At 42.0% G+C, this 20,898-nt stretch overlaps 1 protein-coding gene across 1 annotated transcript in view; it reads left to right on the top strand.

Annotated features, from left to right (window-relative positions):
* stk32a (serine/threonine kinase 32A) overlaps positions 1-20,898 on the top strand; it is a gene marked incomplete at both ends in the record, with an annotated part of 69,577 nt that overhangs the window by 37,834 nt on the left and 10,845 nt on the right. Inside the window, 6 exons of the mRNA XM_083986339.1 lie at positions 2,153-2,190; positions 10,208-10,297; positions 11,683-11,786; positions 15,137-15,253; positions 17,416-17,541; positions 19,588-19,716. Of these exons, the coding sequence (XP_083842465.1) occupies positions 2,153-2,190; positions 10,208-10,297; positions 11,683-11,786; positions 15,137-15,253; positions 17,416-17,541; positions 19,588-19,716 (604 nt within the window). The remainder of the gene's footprint in view (positions 1-2,152; positions 2,191-10,207; positions 10,298-11,682; positions 11,787-15,136; positions 15,254-17,415; positions 17,542-19,587; positions 19,717-20,898) is intronic.

Below are 20,898 nucleotides of genomic sequence, written 5' to 3'. Positions count from 1 at the left end.
TGTGTAGAAAGTATTCATTTTGCCCAGTCAGGTATCATTTTGTCACATTTTCCTTTTTATAATTTTTTCTCTAATTTAATCTTTTGAAGCCTTATGAACAGATATAATACATGTTTCAGTAGACTTTGGTTCTTTCTCAGCTTCCAGCACTTTGCGGAGAAACTGTTTCCATCTGGATGCATTTATTTAGATTTTTGAGGCATCAGAGAAAAAGAAATTAAAATATAGAAAAGGAGCCAGGAAACAAAGATCTTTCAGAAAAACAGAAAGTCCAACAGAAGATGAGTAACTGTGGGAAAAGCCTCAGCTCACACCTGTTCCTCTTCTCAGGTGTCTCAGCTCCTCCCACAGCTCAGCCTGCTGATTAATTACACATTCACTTGTTTTCATCACACACACCCACTAACACACTGCTATTTTAAGGTTAATCTAATGTATTATATGTCCGTTCCCCCCGCCCCATTCACTGAAGTGAAATGATTCAACACTGTCGAATAAGTCAGCCTACTGTCTGCTCACATCCTGATGATCTGAAGAAGAAAAAAAAGCGGTTTTGTTTGGACTAAGTAGGTAATTAATATGAGCAATGTAACCTCAGACAAAGAGGAGAGTGCCACCTACAGAAACTGCAACGTCATCGGCAGTACAGACGATATCAGAGCACCACCCACGCTGTTTTATTTGCAGGTGAACTGTGGGAGGTGCGGCGCAGAGAAAACACCGAAGCTGAATGGAGCTTATTATTAAAGGTTCGGAAAAAAAAGTCAAGGATCTTTGTAGTGTAATATTTAAAAGCAGATTTGTACTCGAGTTTGATGAGGCTGATGACTAATGTTCACAGACCAGAGGCGTCGTCTCCGTCTGACACCAACTGTCGGATGAGATACAGTTTGTTGTTGTGTTAATATATATAAAATATATACATAGATTTCCTGTGACTGGTCTAATGGAGCGGTCACTGTAATTAAAAAAGTTATTTACTTGTCTAATGTGAACAGATATTTGAGGAATGATTCATTTATTCCAGTGAGTCCCTGATCAGTACCATGGAGGCAGGTTGTGGAAATGCAAACAAAGTGTGATTTATGATGAGCCTCAGGCCTCGTCAACACCTGAACTTGTCTTGTGCATAAGTTGGACCACGGTGGGATAGAAACGTAAATGTCGTTGAAATCATGTTCAATGACAATAAAGGCAGTCTATCTATCTATTTATCTATAAACACAAACGGCTACTTTTCTATGTGTTTGGGCCGATTGTCCACACCTAAATGCCGTTATTGGTACTTAAAAACGGATATTTCCAAAATCGCTTTCTGTGGAGTAAACTTTTAAAAACGCAATTTTGCATTTATGTGTGGAAAAGGAAAACAGAGGTTTGGGGTTTTGGAGAACCAGGTCTGCAGAGCTGATTATTATTAACTATTCATTCTGATCACGTGACATGTGGTGCGTTTGCATGCGTGTCGCATCTACTGTACGGTGTCGCTTTGTGCACTCGGCGCACGTCTACATTTAAAGTAGTGGATTTGTGTACGTAATGGACTCAGCATTCGAACGGCCCATTACAACACAAAATAGAAAAAACAGACAGGAACTATGCTCTGGTTGGTACTTCCATGCTATGCTATGATTGGTCAATGCATTTTTAAAGAGTAAATTACCCGGTTATGTGTGGACGAGGCCTCAATTGTTGTGAAAGTTTGAGCAACTAAAAACTCCTCTCCAACCTCCTGCTTCAACACAACTGGTTGCAAGACGGAACTCAAGTGTCAAAGTGAGCGAGTTGGAGTTACAATGAACCAAGTGCACGTATGTCCTTTGTCACTGTGGTGCTTCACTGGTCTTCTTGGTGTTATGGCAACTGTTATAAGCTACACACATCAGGGATGTTTCAGATGTCTCAGGTAAAAGCGAACTGTCCTAAACCGGTCTTTTTCATATTGTTACTTTCCATATTTTACTCTTAGTACTTAGTGCCCTTACGCTCCAGTAATTCTCAAATTCTCCGATAATCCTGATTTTGCAAATCCCATTTCAGCTCCTGTCCCAGACAATACTGTTCAAATATTTATACAGAAATGACATGCAAATGTTATCTATTCCTGAAAAGCACATACTAATCCCTCTGTTCGGTCTATTTTCTCTTGCAGAGACATCAAACCTGACAACATACTGCTGGACGAGCACGGTAGGATCCCTTTTCTATGTATATTATTAATTCACTCACATGGGAGTGATGGGTTGGACTGTGCATTAAGACTAAATTTGCTTTTATCATTTTCTTTGACATGTGTTAATAATATTCGACTCGACTCGCGCAGTGACCTAACTTGACTTCGACTCCTAAATTCAAGACTTCACTGTCTCTGACTGAGGATTTTCTTTTACCGAACCTCCGACCTCTGGGATCGAGTCGGCGCAGATCAAAGCCCATCTCAGAGCTCAGAGGAAGGTCTCTCCGTCGCTGCCTGGATCGGCCTCGGAGCGCAGAGTCGTAAAATACTTCATACGTTGGGTTTAATTGAACAAACACAGCACAGAGGGGGAAGGAGAGCACGAGCTCCTTCTCATTTCCTGTCCTGTCTGCCTTGGTTTAAGGACCGAGACACTTCTATTGTGTTTTTTTTCCCTCTGAACTATGGGATGGAATAAGAAGGAGCGATGTGATTGGAGCGTGGAGGACAGGGTGTTATTCATCATGACTCCAAGGGGAAAATCCTGCTCTGAATCTGAGTGATTGATTAAGACTCATCATAGGTTTTAGTGTCAGCTTCACACAAACAGCCTGCCGCAAACATGTAATAAGAAAAGAGGGAGAGAGATTAATGTGTGTGTGTGTGTGTGTGTGTGTGTGTGTGTGTGTGTGTGTGTGTGTCTCGGAGAGATGGGATTGATTGTAAATCACGGCAACATTAAGAGTGACTCTCAACTCCTTCATCAGTATGTTAATCAAAAGGAATATTAATGAACTTCATGTTATGATCCAGACACACATCCTCAGACTGTATTGTACATGGTACATTACACTGATAGGACAAACAGCAACAACAGCCTCTAGGAAACGCTTTCCAAAAGATTTTAGACCTGGCAGCAGGGATTTGGATGCGACGCCTGGCTGTCACCCAACACAGGAGAGCTGCCGAGGTCTTTATGGACAGGGCTTTATCTGCAGACGCTGGCATGTTGGGAAATAATAAACAAAACGAGGATAAACAAACAGACCCGTCACCAGATAGATATATCCTTTCAAGATGGCAGCTCCTCGTCAAGCTTGATGTGTTTATCGGAGGGCAGAGAGTCTCCTAGCTACATGAGACTAACAGGCTCAGTTCCACACATGAGATGAAAACGACATATGCTTGATGATCTGGGTCATACTCAAAACACGAGAAACACGCCATGAACTCACACCTGGTTCAAGTGATCATGTGTGACACATGATGTAATAAAAAAGGATGTTGGGAATTGATCAAGAAAGATGAAGCACTGATATTGGTGCCTTCCATTTACGTTGGAAGTTAGAGCTCAGAATGATGATTTCCAGTTGAAAAAGAAACACAGAAGTTGGAAAAATTGGCCTATGAATTAATTAACCAAATGAAAAAATAACAATTTCATAATTGTAAATGTTTGATTTCAATGCAAACAACTTCATAAGCCGTACAAACTTACAACAAAAACAATCTATAGCTAGATTAAATATGAGGAACTCTTTTATTCCTTGGTCTGTTCAAATGTTGAATAGCTGAATAATAATAATAAATAGCTGAAGCCTGAATAGCTGTTAGTCAGTGTTTGTCTTGTGTTATATTGTTCTAATGTTTTTGTTACTGTCTGATGTGATACTTAGTTTGATGTTTGTTTGGTGTTATATTGTGTTATATTTTGTAATGTTTTTTGTTATGAGAAACAAGTGTCTTGGACGCAAGAAAATTTTCAGAAGAGATTCTGACAAATAAAAGTACTCAACATGTAATGCGCACCAAAACAAACAGCCCATAAGCTGTTAGCCACTGTTAGCAATACTATTTTTCAGGCGGTTTTTTTTCTTTACACTTAGAAACAGTGCACGGAAATGTCCAGGGATAAAAACTGAACATTGCTAATGAGATTCAGAGATCCAACTTCAGGAGGCGTTCAAGATTATAATTCCAACTCAGAGCTCAGAAATTCTGACATCTGAGTACAACTCGAACACACCATAATGTTCTCAGATTCATACAGTCTCAGAGGCCTCAGATACAGTAGAGACAGAAAAAAAATCATTGTAAGTGAAATAATGTTTGAGTCAGTGAATAATCACAAGTATTACCATTTCTTGGAGGGTAGCTGGAAGTAAAAAGTTTCTATACACTTTTGGGCCATATGCCGTGTTTACATATACAAGAACACACAGATGCTCTCGTCCAGAAAAGTCCTGAAGGTTTCACAGGGCGCCGTGCAGCTGCTCGAGGGAGCTGAGGGGAAAATGTGGGATGGCAGCCCGGCTGTCACTACACACTGTAGGCAGACTAAGAAAGAGGGAAAGGGGGGAGGAGGGGGAGGGCTGAGAACAGACAGACAGAGAGAGAGAGAGCCACATGAAAAGATAAACAAAAAAAAGAGAAGAGGAAAGTGATGAGCAAACATTTCTGGAAAGAAAGATTTGTCGAAAAAAAGAGGAATCAGGAAGACAAAGAGAGAAAGATAAAGAGAACAAACAGACTGAGAGGAGCTTTGTCGTCCTCCACCTGATTTCTAAAGGACAACACACACTCACCTGTGGTTTTTCTGTGTGTCTGTGTGTGTGTGTGTGTGTGTGTGTGTGTGTGTGTGTGTGTGTGTGTGTGTGTGTGTGTGTGTGTGTGTGTGTGTGTGTGTGTGTGTGTGTGTGTGTGTGTGTGTGTGTGTGTGTGTGTCCTTTCAAACTCAATAAGCACTCCTCCATACTGAGTTTTTTCCCGTGCTGACCTGCAGTGCACCTCTCCACTGACGTCTAAAAGAACATGAGCGATCAGAGGGGTGTCAGCCGACTCTGCACACCATGTCAATTTTGTTTTTTTCATTCCTCTCTCTCTCTCTCTCTCTCTCTCTCTCTCTCTCTCTCTCTCTCTCTCTCTGCGAGCTGGAGTTGGAATTGCCCAGTGTTCCTCTGGGAGCTTTTTCATTTAGAGAGAAACAATTTACTCATGCACGTGCACTGTCACTTTGTTAACCGGCGCAGCTCCTGAGATGCTGAGGGAAGCTGCACCAGGTTATCCACACACACACACACACACACACACACACACACACACACACACACACACACACACACACACACACACACACACACACACACACACACACACACACACACACACACACACACACACACACACACACACACACACACACACACACACCAAACAAACAAAGAGGCAGACTCCAGAGCGATAGATATAACAGAGTGGCGACACTCCCATAGGACTCCGTTGTAAAAAATGGCGGGCCGACTTCCGGGTCATGGAGCCCTCAATAGTTCCAAACATTCCTCCCGCGGCGCTGGACCACGTCTGTTTCTATGGCTGCACAGCAAGAAACTACTGAGCTACGTTGATGAAATACCGACCAATTTTAAGTTATAAAGTGGTAATAATCGTTCCCAAGTACAGTAACCATGTTGACTTAACAAAATAAAAATTATTAGACTGATCGGTTCATTGAAAAACATTTATTTATTTACGTAACTGTGGTGATTTCAGTCCGTAGCCCAGAAGCAGCCCTGCTCACTTTTCATTCAAACAAACTAATACCACAGCCACAGTTGTTAATTTTCATCAATAAGACCAACATTAATCTCTTTAAAATAATTTAACCAGCCAGCAGTCAACCTCTAAAAGCATGCGGATACGTTACTTGGCTCGTTTCCTCCTCCGGGAGGAGGACGGTCGGCCCGCCGGCAGATCAGCTCAGTAGAGCGGCTGCTGCTGCTGCGGACAGCCGCTGCCCCTGGTTCCCGGTCGGGGCTCACGCAGACTCTGCACTTCTCCCAGAACAAACATCGGTGCAAGTCCCTAACAAACGTTATGAACTGACCACAGACTCTGGATTAAACGGTGACTTTCTTGCATGAAAAAAATATTAAAACTGTGACTTGTTGACAGCGCTAAAGCCAGGTTTTGGCAGCTTTACTGCTATGGCTTGGTTGCCGCGAAATGGCGATATCGATGCTAATTTCTATTAGCCCGTCTATGAGGCTTTGCATTATACGTTAGCATTAAGCTAACGGGCTTTATGTTTAGTTGTGATACTGGCTGTGTGTGTTTTGAACGTTGTTTCAAACTGTGTGGGTTTGATTGAACATCTTTGATGCTTAAATGTATATATTCCCACTTAATATATTGCTTTACTCCTCTTCTTATGCCATTTTTACTGTAGGGCAGGCTAATCTTCACTTTAGAGTGACAAATAAATCCTTGAAGCAAGAAGATTTTGCCTTTTGTTTGAAAACTGACATTGATGTACATACAGTAATTCAGTATCAGTTGTAAATATACCTTTGTAGGGTTTATTTTTTAATATTTACCGTCCAAAAGCAAGCTCAGTGCTGTCTGTCCCATAGCAGAACATGACAGCGGCAGCCTCGTTTGGAACTATTGGGAGCTACATGAACCACGTGACCGCGCTGGCGGTGACATCAAAGGTTGTCGCCACTCTGTTATATCTATCGCTCTGGCAGACTCTAATCGGTCCTTGTGGACACCTGCGAGCTAATATGGTATTGACAATGCACTAGGTTTTTTATGTCCCGCCTTGTTGTCGTTGTCATGGTGGCGTCTCTTTGTAACAGTAAAATCATTAGAAAGATGGAAACTCGAGGCTTAAATCTGATTAGATCCTGATGTATGTTGTTGTTGTTGTTGCAAAGTGTGCCACGACTCTGAACTGACATCAGATCAGTCAATGTGTTAGGCAAAGACGAGCACTTTGCAATGGAAATATCAGCTAATTAATGCATTCATTTATTTAAATTGATTACTTTATTAGCATAATTGGGAATGCTTTAAGTTTAATGGTGACCCTCGTGTTCATTGTGGTATTATAATATAGCCTATAAATTAAATTATAAAGTATATACTTAAGGTCGTTAACGCATCATCTGTCCACAGTACAGGAACAATGAAGGTGCTTGTGTTACAGAACAGGATTATGGGATCAGATAGATAAACTGTCCTGGAAACCTGGGACCAGACTGTGCTGTGGGGTTGTTAGGGTTAATAAATAAATGTAACCTATTTCTAATAATATAATCATCTATCTAGAATAACACCCTGCCATGGCTCAGATTAATTATATGCCAAGAGTGAGTTTATGTCATTAAAATACAGTTAAATAAACATTAGATTGTTGCTGTGACTGACAATAAGACGTTAATCTAAAAATCAATTTCCACTTCTGGTAAATGTATTTGCATGAGTACAGTATGTTGTTGTCATCGTGGTCATCAGTGTAGAGGAGAAATTTAAAAAAAGAAGTGATCCACAGCCGCCGCAGCAGCAGCAGCAGCAGCAGGGTGACATAACCTCAGGATCAGACCTGGACAGTTGTGGAGGTAATCCCAGGAAAACACGTTAGATAACTAAGCCACCAGGAAACACGCTGCACCGCCGCTCAGGCCGCCACACGTTCCTACATCCACCCAGGCAGAGAGCAGACAAACGGAGGGTTAATCTCATTCTCTGACATTAGATCTGAACTGTTGCTGAACTATGCACATACATCATGTATATTATTTTAACAGATTCCTTATCTGACGTGTGTTATCTTTATTGAGTTCACATGCATGAGCAGGGTGAAGTGCCCGTCTCACAAAAAGCACAACAGCAGCTTAAAATCCAGAGGATGGTGTGTAACACGGTTCTGTAACGAAGGCTTAAAAAACAATTGCATCAAAGAGCATTACAGCAGCAGTTAACTCGGTCGTATTCAATGAATGAAACAAAGTATTTAAGTATTTTTCAAGCTCCACTGGCCTGACACACTTTCATTAATTTTAACGTATTATATCACAGAGGCTGATTAGCCTCCTCAGACTCCTGCTAGTCACTACAGGACGTGCACTTAGGAAACAGAAATACGCCTTTTATCTCCCTGGATTCCACTTTTAATTTAATCTTAACTACCCCCATTCATTGTACAAACTAAGGACTGCACAGACACCACCGTGGTGATGAAGGGCTAATACCCAGAAAGCAAAGTACCATCAGTGCAGATTTGAGTATCGTTGTAATATATCGATGAATCTCTTAGAAAATCAGCTCTGTGCAGCGCTCGTCCACCTCTGTGTTAATCAGCCGACTCAGTCCTGTGTCTACCCAACAACCACTGGGGGAAACTACACTCCAAATTACAGGTACCATTGAATATTAATTGACAATTAAAAATAATGAGTCTAAAAAGCATCTGAGGGCTGTGCTGCTCCTCACACCAGACTGAGCAACAGAGGTGAGACCTGAGCAGGAGAAGGACACCGCTGCTCCCAACTGATCTATTTATTATATTATTATGTCTAAATATTGCCCAGTAACTCAATATTATTATAATATGCCGCATTTCCACTACATGGTACCAGCTTGACTCGATTTGTGTTTCCATTAGGTTAAAGTACCTGCAATCTGGTACCTGGTACTACACTTTAAAGAGGTACTAAAAGTCGTGGCAACACTGTCTGTAGGCCACTGATTGGTCAGGAATCACCACTGTGTCATCAATGCACGAAAATCCTGCACGGCTAAAAGCTGTTTTAATTCCCGCTGTAGGTCTGTTAATATGTCACTTTTAATACCTTTCATGTGAGAAAGTAACCGTTTAGATCCCCAATATGTGGTCAGTTTATCCAAATAACCTAAAATAACGGTCAACCTCCGTCATCATCCTGCAGAGATGAAGTTACAAACAGCTCTTTGGAGATGTACCGCTGGCTGATGTAATTCCTTTTGGAGGATAAATGTTGGTCTCACAGATGAGATCTAACAACTGAGGCAGCCGCATCAGTTTGTCTGAATGTAAAGTGAAGCTTCATGTTTGTGCTGGTCAGAACAGCGGCGCTGCATGCCTCGGGGGCTCTGTATGTACAGATATCACTACGTTTCAATAAAGAAATGTTTTAAAATGAGATCAGATCAGTCTATATTAAATTTCATTTAATTCTATTAAGCGGCGTCGCTATGACGACCAACTACTCTAAAGGCGGTACTATCCTGTAATGGAAACGACCTCCAGAATAAAGTCGAGTCGAGCTGGTACGAGTAAATAGTTTTCTCCTTTTCTCCTCCCTGACTACAGTGAATCTGACTTCTGGAAAGTTAGAAGACAACAGAGAAGGAATTTAAAAAAGAAAAGTACATTTCTTTGTGTTTTCTTACACGGACAGCTTTGTTATCTTTAAAGGGCACAATATTTTTGTGTAAATGAATTCTCTTTGCTCCGTCCTTCTTTATATTCACACACTGTATCTGTTTGCAAACAAGATAAAATGCTATTATTTTCTTATTATTCAGGTACATTATGGCTGTGCAGGTTTGTGTGTGTGTTGCTTTACTGTATAGTGTTTGTGGGATGTGGACAAGATTGTCTGCGGCAAAAACTCTCTCTCAGAATGACACACACACAAACACACACCTCATTAGTGTGTGCTCAGTGTGCATGGCAAACACTCTGGGCCATCTTGCAGCACGGCGAGACACAGGTCAGTGGTTTGACTTTGAAAACCACTGAGTTTGCTCCTCCACCTCCCGTCACAGCATCACAACATCACAACTCTCACTCCGTCGCTGGTTATTTACAGTTGGTACCTTTTAATACATTTCAACGTACTGTGAGAGCATTACGATCACAACTGCACATATAAAAATGAGCATTTCAGAGGGTGGCGTCGTGCATAAGAATTCCTTTGATCCTCGTTTGCATCTCTATCGCTCACATAAGCAGCAGGAGAAGCAGAAACACCTGCGATCTGTGAGCTGTGGTAAATTGTAAATGGTAATTCCTGAGTAAAAAAAAACAAAAAACCTTAAACCAGGGAAACAGTTTGTACCGACGGCCATAAACACTCTTACAGCTCTGTGGTGCCACCTTACAGTAGGATTTACAGGGTTCACCCCAGTTGAGATGCTGTAAATGTGTATTAAAAACACAAAACCACTGTGTCACTTTGAGGTAACGTTAAGCTCTTTGCTCCATAGGACACGTCCACCTGACAGACTTCAACATCGCAGCCATTGTGAAAGAAGACCTGAAAGCAACGTCCATTGCTGGAACCAAGCCATACATGGGTAAGACGACAGGTTTGATCGATGCAGGAGGCTTTTAACACTGGAGAAAATAACATTTGTCTACTTGCGTATCCAAATTTTAAGTAATTAAACTGACTGTTGGAGGGATAGATGGTAGATGATGTGAAGTGATGAGTTTGTTTCTTCACTGTGAAGGTCAAACGCTCAATTCTTAAACTGTCCCCTACATTTTGTGTCTGTCCTGTCTCCACATTTATATTCCTGAGTCATATTTGTTTGATTTTGATGTGTGAGCACAAAACTCGAGAGTAGAGTAGATGGTATCGGTTGCAGCACAGCTACGGTCACGGTCGTCCTCGTGACTCTGGTGCACGGTGGTGATCAGATCGATGTGGATTCAGCTCCGATCAGATAGGAGCTAACAGGATTTCAGGGGGATATGAACGACGAGGCAGCATGTGCATGAGTGTGTGTGTGTGAGAGAGAGAGTGTGTTTGTTTTGTGTGTGTGTGAGTAGATTTCAGGTGAATACACTGTGGTCTAGTGGATAATTCATGGCTACTCTGGTAAAAGAGTGCGTCTGTCTCAGAGGCTTCAGTAGATAAACTGCACTGTTTCCTCCTTCAGAGCGAAGCTGCAGTGAAGGAGAGAGTGTGTATGTGTGTGTGTCTGTTTGTGTGTGTGTGTATTGTATTTGCATGTATTCCTGGATGAGTAATGGAAATTCATCTTGACCATTTGGAACAAGATTACAGCTGAACAACATTTTCCCCGGAACACATTATTCACTTCCACAGGAGGGAGGGGGGAGAAGAAAAAACATCACTAACTAGTTTAAGGATTTGATAAGAGCCTCCCAGAAATTCAGTTTCCTCAATTATTTATTACAAAAGATGCTGCGACGCTACAGAAGCACATTACATCCACAAAAGGGAAAGAAAAAACAAACAAAAAACTTGGAGACCTTATCTTGTAATTATGATGGATAAATCTCATAAAAACAACATGAGGTCTCACTTTTTTGCTGTCAGTCGGAGCTGAAAGTGAAACACGCAGAATCCTCCATCTGAACACTGATGAGAAAATTCATGAGGGGATTCGCAGTCCGAGGAGGAAGTGGAAGTGAACGTCCCCGCTGTGATAACAGTGGACATTAACCAGACGGCATCAACGGCAAAATAAGTTCTTAAAAATCAGCCGCTAATACTCGGGGAGCTTTTCTCTGCAACAGTCCTGCTGTGTGCCTCAATAAAAGCCACAGACTCGTTTATATAACAATCATCTAGGTCTGAATTACAAGACATGAATTTAACAGAGAGATGGGAGAGAAGCTGTTTCATGTTTTCTCTGTCTGTGATTAAAATGTCTTCCTTTTCTAATGTGGGAAAGTGAATTAACTCTGTCGTGTCTTCTCTGTCCATCAGCTCCTGAACTCTTTCAGACCTTTGAGGGATCTCACCCCGGCTACTCCTTCTCTGTTGACTGGTGGTCGCTGGGCATCACAGCCTATGAGCTGCTAAGAGGACAGGTAACACACACACACACACACATACACACACATGTCCACATCTCTGCTCACTCCAGTCTGGCCTGGCACACTTTTACTGCAGTGAATAATGCATATGACACCCACAAGAGTGTGCTAGAAAAGTCCTGTCAGAGGCAACGCAGACGAACTGAAAGTCCCGAGCCTGCACAGAACAAAAGACAGGGTGAAGCTATAATTGAATTCTACATTTAAGCTGGCCTTACTGAGGAGATGTTGAAATGTTTAGTCACGGTACGAGACCAATCGCTGCAGGAGAATGAAAAAAAAAAAAACAGTCTGAGTTTTTTCGAGAGGCATATAATTGGAATTGATTTTCAATTATTTATTTAATTCTCTGGCTGGTCCCATCTGGAGGGGTTTAAGTCTGATGTCATGGAAATAAACACAGGACATTATGCTTCTTACTCAATCTCCTCACTCCATCAAGCCGAGCCCACAAGCCTTTTTTTTACACCTCACAGCAGTCTGTTCGTTCTTTTGGACCGAGAGCTGCAGCTGCAGAAATTTTCCTCTCGCATTTCAGGATGATGACTACACAAATTATAGTAACCTCTGTCTACGCCGACAAGGACCCAGAACACCTGAAACTGATCTGGAGCTGTCATTAAGTGTCCCTGAAATCATCTGCTAACACTTCACTGCCATCCAATCTCACCCTTCTCCACAAAAGGTGTTGACAGTTATTTTATCCCATCACTTCTCCATTATGTGTTCAGCATTACAGCTCATTCCCACAGTAATATCTTCAGTCCTCCATCAGACGCTTTTATAACCTCAAAAACCTTCTTTACCTCTTTTAAAATATATGTTTTCCATCTTATACCAACACCAAACGTCCAGTATCCTGTGATTTTAAAGGTAGAGGCTGTCGGATTTTCCTAAAAAATAAAATAAATCCTGCATAATCATCACCGATGGGCTTCTGTACTTTAAAGGTACTGTAGAGTATGTAGGTTTGTTCAGTGTAGTTTGTAAACACAACATTTGCAGACACAGTCACCACCACACATGAAAAGAAGCCCATCGGTGATGATTATGCAGGATTTATTTTATTTTTTAGGAAAATCCGACAGACTCTACCTTTAAAGTACAATCTTCACTCATTTAGGAGAGGGTGCATCATTTTCCTCTTTTTTCCCCAAACTTGTTTCCACCACTCACTCTCTCTCTCTGCACAACACCATTACCTACCTTCACCCTGATAATTCATTTTCACATCAACCCTCTGTCTCCGTAGGGTTTTCCTCAACATTTTTCTCTGAGTGCCACACTTCCAGACCGTCTGTGAAGCGTAAATCACTCTCAGGGCGTTGGATGTGCAGAATATTTTAGCTGTTGAGAAATTGAGAACCAGCTCACCATTATCCAGCTCCAGGCACCTTTTCGATCCCTTCTCAGCTCCCTCTTTACTTCATCTTATCTCTCTCTTAAGCTCCGACCACTTCTCACTTCATTCATGCTTCACTTTCAGACAGGGTCAGACCGGCCGTCAGGCATTCTGGTACAAGTCCCAGTGGGCTGCCGCATCGGTGGGCCGGTAGCCCGTCAAAGAAACCCATAAAGTTTTAACCAGCCCTGTCAGTCACTTCACCGACCCTCCCTCAGTGCCTGTCAGTCCAACCCTGCCCCATGAGGCCAGGCACAAGATTGTGTTTCTGCTTTCAGACCATTTAAAGAGATACTTCACCCAAAATCAATAATTCACCAATCATCTACTCACCGTCATGTCAAGGAAGAGTTTGGAGAACTTTAGGAGTTGGAGTTCCAGGGGGGGGGCTGGCTGGCAACGGATTTTCATAACATGGTGGTGATAGTGCTCACTTTTGAATCGTCCAAAACACACACTATGAAACATCCAGATACCTCCATACTGCTCGTCTGTACTGACCCAAGTGTCCTGAAGCCGCCACATGAAAAAGTTGTTTGGAATAAATTTATTTGATCTCTGTTTTTAGCCTCGTTGTAGCAGTAGCTCCCAGTGGCTGCTCGAGATTTGCTGTAAGATGTTCTTCCGTGTTTAGATCAAACATCCAATGGTTTAAAACGACCAACGAACATCTCACAGCAAATCCTGCGCATGCGCACAAACATCAACAGAGCCACTGGGAGCTACTACTACAACAAGGCTAAAAACAGAGATCCAATGAATTTTTTCCAAACAACTTTTTCATGTGGTGGCTTCAGGACACGTTGGTCAGTACAGACGAGCAGTATGGAGGTATCTGGATGTTTCATAGTGTGTGTTATGGACGATTCAAAAGTGAACTCTATCTGCCGCCATTATATACAAATCTGTTGCCAGCCGGACCCCCCCTGGAACTCCAAAAGCGTTTTGATGACTCTGAAAGTTCTCCAAACCCTTCCTTGGCATGACGGTGAGTAGAAAATTGGTGAATTATCGGTTTTGGGTGAAGTATCCCTTTAAGTAACCTCTCTAACCAGTAAAGTTCGCCTGCTGGGTCTCTCCACCAGTTGTCATTTGTCGACTCAGCATCTCTCTTTAACTGCAAATCAATCACTGTCAATCGGTTTCTAAATTACAAGGAACTTCTCCAAACCTCAGAGGAGGAGGAACGCTGAAACCGCATCGTAAACTTACAATGCAATGCAAATATATTGTAATACATGAGAAAATTTCCCCCTTATCCACCATCTGACTTTAAAACATCTGACTCCAAAAGGAATACATCACCGGTGTCCTGACACCTCGTGTGTGCCATCTATGGGGAACATCTGCAGGATTGGAATATAATTGCCATCATGCATCTAAAATAGACCGTAATAAAAGTGAATAATAGCGAAGCATCCACCTGGGTTGCGTGCCACTGCCGTTACCCTTTCATCTTCCCCCCTGTTTCTCTTTACTCTCAACCATCTGACAAAGCAGAAATAACAGTAAAAAGTGCCATTTATGCCTTTGAGCCTCTATAAACAAACAATTCAAAAGGAGGCCAAGGGAAGAGGTGTCTCTCCGAGCAGCCAGGCTCATCCTCCAACGCTCTGTCCTAGACCAAGTTTAAGAGGGTGGACAAGGACTGATTGTGAAGGTTTTCCCTTGTTTCTGACCTAGAGAAAACTCTCGCTCTCCGAAAGGCAGAGAGTTTAACTTGTGTTTTAAGATTAATCCCTTATTTTCTATTTCCTCTGTCATTTGTCCCCATCATTGCAAGGAACAGGTTCACAGAAGGCGAGAACAGACGTGAGAGAAAGTAGAGAGGGCCAAGAGAGGAACAAATTTTAAGACACGTACTTTATCAAAAGAAACTCCTGCAGGCGGTGCGTGACTATGAATACAAGCTGTCTCTAACACACTCCTCTCCCCTCCGCAGAGACCTTATGTGATGAGATCCAGCACACCCACTAATGAGATCCTTCAGACCTTCCACAAGGTCCATCCCAGCTACCCAGCAGGCTGGTCCGTGGAGATGAAGTCTCTCCTCAGAAAGGTAAACCAGTCTAATGCAGAATATTCCATAGAAGAAGAGCTGTAGAGGGTTAATGCTGTCGTGGTTCGTAACAACTACAGATCTGAAATTTGTTGCCAAAGTTGGGAACCATCCATGAAGAATTTATTTTTCTTGATAAAAGGTCTCGGTCCTGAGCTTTAGTCAGACCCACAGACCTCCACATCTGGGCTGATTCCAGCTGTTGTCCTTGTTCTTGACAGTTGTGCTGTTTGTGGACCAGACTTGGGCCGATGAACCGGGCATATAATGAGCCAGAAGTACTGGGACACAAATGTGTTCCCAACTTTTTTTTGCTATCTGCTGGATATTTTTAGCCTAGAAATCTAGATGCACCCTAGCTGCAGCAAATATATTTGCTCCGTAGGTGGGTCTAGAAACGAGCCATAGGAACTTTTGGAACATGACATCTGACTAGAGATAAACCGATTATTGGGTTAGGGTTAGGGTTAGTTAATGTCGTCCAATATCCGCCATTTTTTAAATAATCGGTAGCAGTTTTCGCAAGAAATAAGTTTATTGTAACACGCATTCCTTCTGCTCTGATCCAGCCACAACAATATCCCGCCCACAGCCCCCATTGAACCTAGATTTGTCTTGGAGTTAATGTTACTCTACAAACATTTTAGGTCTTTTTATCACAGATTTTCAGTGTACAAAAAAGCAAACAAAAGGTATTCTGTATTCAGTCTAATCCCAGGCGTGTTATTATAAATTCTTCTTTTTACTGCAAATGAATATCGGAGCTAAATATTGGATATCAGCTTCCTTGATTACCAAAAATCAGTATCGGCCCTGAAAAAAACCACATCAGTCGACCTCTACTACTCAAGTTTACTCCTTCAACACAAGACTGGAAATGACTTGAGATTTTAAATGTATGCCAAACTTCTTTCAAATGTGGGTGGGTGAGAGTGTCGCAGCTACCACACCTCCTGAATGTGATGTAGTCATTTATATAAACCAGCTTCTCCTATTGATGGTGCTAAAACTGAATCAGTAAACATCACACACGCACACACATTGACTAATGTCTGACTGCTGTGTGATCCTGTTGTAAATATGTTTATGGACAAAACAGACGAGGATCTAATGTTTGTACGTTTCGATTTCTTTTGCTCTCTACTTGGCAAGACTTTAGATTCTACTCCACGTGTTTGAATCTTTTATTTCCTGTGGGAAGACAATTATCCATAACCGACACCAGCGCTTCATTTGGACAAATACGGTGCATCTACAGAATCATAATTAGGGGTCAGTTTAATTGTTGCAGCCCCCGACTTTGTACACAAGTGGTTTATTTGTGCATAGAGGTCTATTTGTGCAGTGCGCGCGGTGGCTTCGGCATTTTAATTAGGTTTTTTTTTTATACCAACAAAGTAAGAGAATAAATCTGAGGTACAAAGTCAACATGACTTTACAAACTGACTCCTCTATTACAACACTTAAAATGCACATTTTTCCCTTTTTTTTACTTTACGTATAATATCTATATATACACAGACTATCTCAACAGTCTATGTATAATTAACTATCAGGACTCTTTTCTTCCTCCATCTCAATTAAACCACGTGCAAACAGATCCACTGTTGCTGTAGCGTTTGGGTTTTGTCTTGGCAGCGATCCACTGCAGTCAAACTGTTGCATTGCTTCGTGCTCAGACTCCTCGTACCTCATTGGCATTCAAGTCGCATGTGTAAGAGTGTGTGTGTGTGTGTGTGGGAGAGAAGTGGAGTGTGTGTGTGTGTGAGAGAGAGAGAGAGAGAGAGAGAGAGAGAGAGAGATGTAAAGAAAGTGAGACTGTAAGAGGAGAATTCCACGCTCCGTATAATTTTCATTCGTCCTTCACACTTCACAACCTGCTGATTTTACCTCATCACCATTTTTGTATATCTATGTCATTTTCCTTCTCCTCCCTCTGTTTCTTTATCTTCCTCTCCTCTCTCCTATCTCCCCCCCACCTCACCCCCGCCAGTATCTCCCACCTCCAGCACCCTTTTTGTCCCTGTATCCTCATTCTCAGACACATCCTTGAGGGCAAACATGTGCTCTTGTCTCAGTGGGACTCTTTGCCTTTTTAACTTTTTCAGCCCTGCCTCCCCCGTGGACGATTGTTTTATTCCTAATCTCTTTGTGTCCTTCAGCTGCTGTGCATAGATGTCCAGAAGCGAATTTCCTGCCTGGCAGAGCTACAGGATCTGGACTACATGTCAGACGTCAACTGGGACGCCATACTCAGCAAACAGCTTCCTCCAGGCTTTATTCCCAATGTAAGTATCAGAGATAAAACTCAGCGCTGCTTTAGTATGCCACACAACAAAAAGCTCTCCATCTCAGCGGGATATAGCTGATATATTCTCCTGACGTTCTCCTGCAGATCCACCACACTTTCTCCGATTCATCCTCTTGTTTCTTTAAATATTGGCACAAATATACAGCAGCCTCACACTTTAAAAACAAAATGGCAAAAGTGAACAAATGCCATGAGAAATAACCTTACAGCTCTGTCAGAGTACAACAGCACGACTTTCCTCTTTTCAAACATGTCAGAATATTAAAAAAAAAATAAACCCATCTTTCCCTGAACCCTCTCCTCCCTCGTCCTGTCCCCCATATACCCAATAGCAGTAATTCCCCCGAAGGGACAAAGACATAAGGAAAGAGGATCTGGCCAGAATGACACACTTCATCTTCTCCTCCCAAAGCCTTAGATACTGTAGATACTGTAGACACTGCCCCCTGCTGGGTGGAGCTGGAGACACCCAGTCAGAACACACACACACACATACCCACACACACACCTCTTAGATAAAGACAACAGCATGAGAGAGGCTGCAGGTCTGTCCAGGTGGGAGTCTGAAGCATTATAACAACCTCTGGATGGAGACAGAGGCCTCCTGTCTCCAACTGCTTGATATGTAACTGTAACTAGGGATGTCACCATTACTTGTTTTCACAATTAATCGCGGTATTAAACCCCACAATTATTTAATCGTAAAGGTTCCTAAATACCGTCACTTTCCTAAAAATCTGATGTCGCAGCCATGTTGGCAGATCAGCGCAAAGTTACACAACAACCGTGTGTGTAACTTTGTTTTCGTTCCGTGCGAGTTGCAGACAGAGATGTGGACGAGTGGTAAAGTTTGGCAGAGGAAAACCGATTCCCTCCAAACACAAGTATTTAGTCGATGGCGGCTCATCAGCCTGACAAACCTGCCGCAATGAAATAGCAGCTAAAGGAGGAAATACTGCACTGTATGTCTGATATGAGTCATCACCTGTGGGATACCCACCCGGCTTTGTGCACCAAAGTAAAGGTAAATACACAGTAACTGGGTTAAATTACGTTAATGTCAATTTACCTTTTGACTACATTTGATTTTCATAGTTTATTTATTATTTAATATAATAATCGTGATAATTGTGATTATTTCTCTGACAATAATTGCACCAAGAAAATCTAGAATCGTTGCATCCCTAGCTGTAACTGTACAGAGAAATATCATCCAGCATCTGTACTGTATATCTGTAACGACACGGGAGAGTGATTCAGCTGCAGTCATTATAAATATCGATAAATAAAATTATAGCTGTGTCACTGGTCAGTCAATCACACTGATGCAATGAAGGAGCGATCTAAAAACAATGTATTGTTTGAGTGAAGCATTGAGGTGACAGTAACTGTGAGTACTCAGTGCCAGAGCTGAATAAAATGCAGAATAATGACTGTTTAAGTGAATAGATGAATAAATGACTTTATCTAATTCCAGTAAAGTCTGTGGTGACTGCAGAGCAGCTGGTTTCCCCCCCAAGAGGCCAGACTGGCACAGCGGAGGAAAAACACAGAGGATCGATGGGGAATTGACAGCATCTCTCTATCTAATTATAGGCTCCTCCTCCTCTGTCTTTAGTCCCTCACAGACCATTAATGTTTTAACATGAAGGGAGAAATCAGCCCTCGTGTTTTGTTTCTAACTCCCCTGCATTTCCTTTTTGTCTTTATTGGCTCACTGCCGGTTGAGTTTGGATCTTTTTATGCAAAAGTGTGCATTGCATCAATCTGTATTGGATAGACAGCAACTTAAATCTTTTCATATTATTTTATGTGATGCACCTGTTGCTTTACTCTTCCTGTTTTTACCTGTTCAACTAATACACAGAAACACACAGAAATCTGCAAATGCACAAACACAAAAATAACCAAAACACATCTAACAGTGCTAAAATGTACGTGTTTCAATATTTGACCCTGTGAATCTTTTATTTTTCAATTTTTGCCTGTATACATATTTTTATTTTTATCTGTGTGTCTGCAGAGGAGGAGGTTAAACTGTGACCCTACATTTGAGCTGGAGGAAATGATCCTGGAGTCCAAACCACTTCACAAGAAGAAGAAAAGACTTGCGAGAAAGACCAGGGACCAGGGGTCTGATGGGTCCCCACAGGTAAAACTCTCAACACACCAATTACACATCAAGATTTGAAAAGCATTTGTTCCAAAATGAGACACTTACCACCTGCTGTGGCGAAATTAAATATTGGTCAGGAGTTCATCATTTTGACACTATGCACTTTTTTACTGCCGGTGTTTCCTTAAAAAAAGTGAACTTAAACTTAAATATACATTGAAGTCAAACTCAGGTTGGTTTATCCTGTTCTGGCCGATCACACATCCCTGTTATGACGGCGTCGCTCCGTCTCAGTGCTCATCATCATTCATTAAAGAAAGCTGACTGTTACTTTCACTTGGCCCAGTTACAAGTGATAACTTGCTCCTTAGTTTGTCTTTTAAATGTGTCTCGAGTGCTATTAAGAGCATCAAGGACACATTTCAGAGGTCTGTCCTCCCTCACCTTCATCAGTACAAATGTGCCACCTGCCACCTGCCAGCTTTGAGTGCGCGCGCGTGTGTGTGTGAGAAAGAATGGGGACAGTGGAGGAAAGCAATCACCTCGCTCTTTCTAAATTTTTTATTTCTACTCCAGATTCGTCCACATAAATCAGCTGTTGTCCTCTGGGTGTTTATACAAAAGAGAGAGGAAAACATTAAAAAGGTTAATTAGATCACCCGGTCGAGTGAGACGTGGGAGGAACACACACACCCACACACATTATTACACGCTCGTAAAGATGTGAGGCAGCTATGGCCGACAGCAGTGCTTTAATTTTTGGTCCAGGGAGCTGTGATCAGTGCCAACGTCTTTGAGAGCAAAAGCTCGGTGTAACTTCTAAGACCTTGAGTCCTGGCTGTAACAACCAATCAATTAAACTGATAAAAATTGATCACTCAAAGCGTTGGCAACGAACGTCATTATCGATTCATTGTGTTGCGTGATTAATATGTCACTCACTGTGTCGCAGAGCTGTTTACTTCACGATGAGCGGAGCGCTGCGAGTGTAGGGACGAGTAGTACCAGCAGGAGGCGGTAATGTCACAACGTGACAGTGCAAACCAAAACGTAAAACACTGTAGAAGAAGACTAGAGATATTGCTGGTATTTTGAAACATGACCATGAGAACAAAGAGAAAACATTTTGACCAAAATCTTCTGAAGTGTGGGAGCATTTCACTTTATATAACGCTAGAAAGTGTGTTAGCTGCACTCCTTGCAAAAGTGACATGCAGT

Source organism: Trachurus trachurus (genome assembly GCF_905171665.1).
Source record: "Trachurus trachurus genome assembly, chromosome: 14".
NCBI lineage: Eukaryota > Metazoa > Chordata > Actinopteri > Carangiformes > Carangidae > Trachurus > Trachurus trachurus.
Note: the sequence above shows the minus strand (reverse complement) of the source record. Positions and strands in the feature narration are given on the sequence as shown.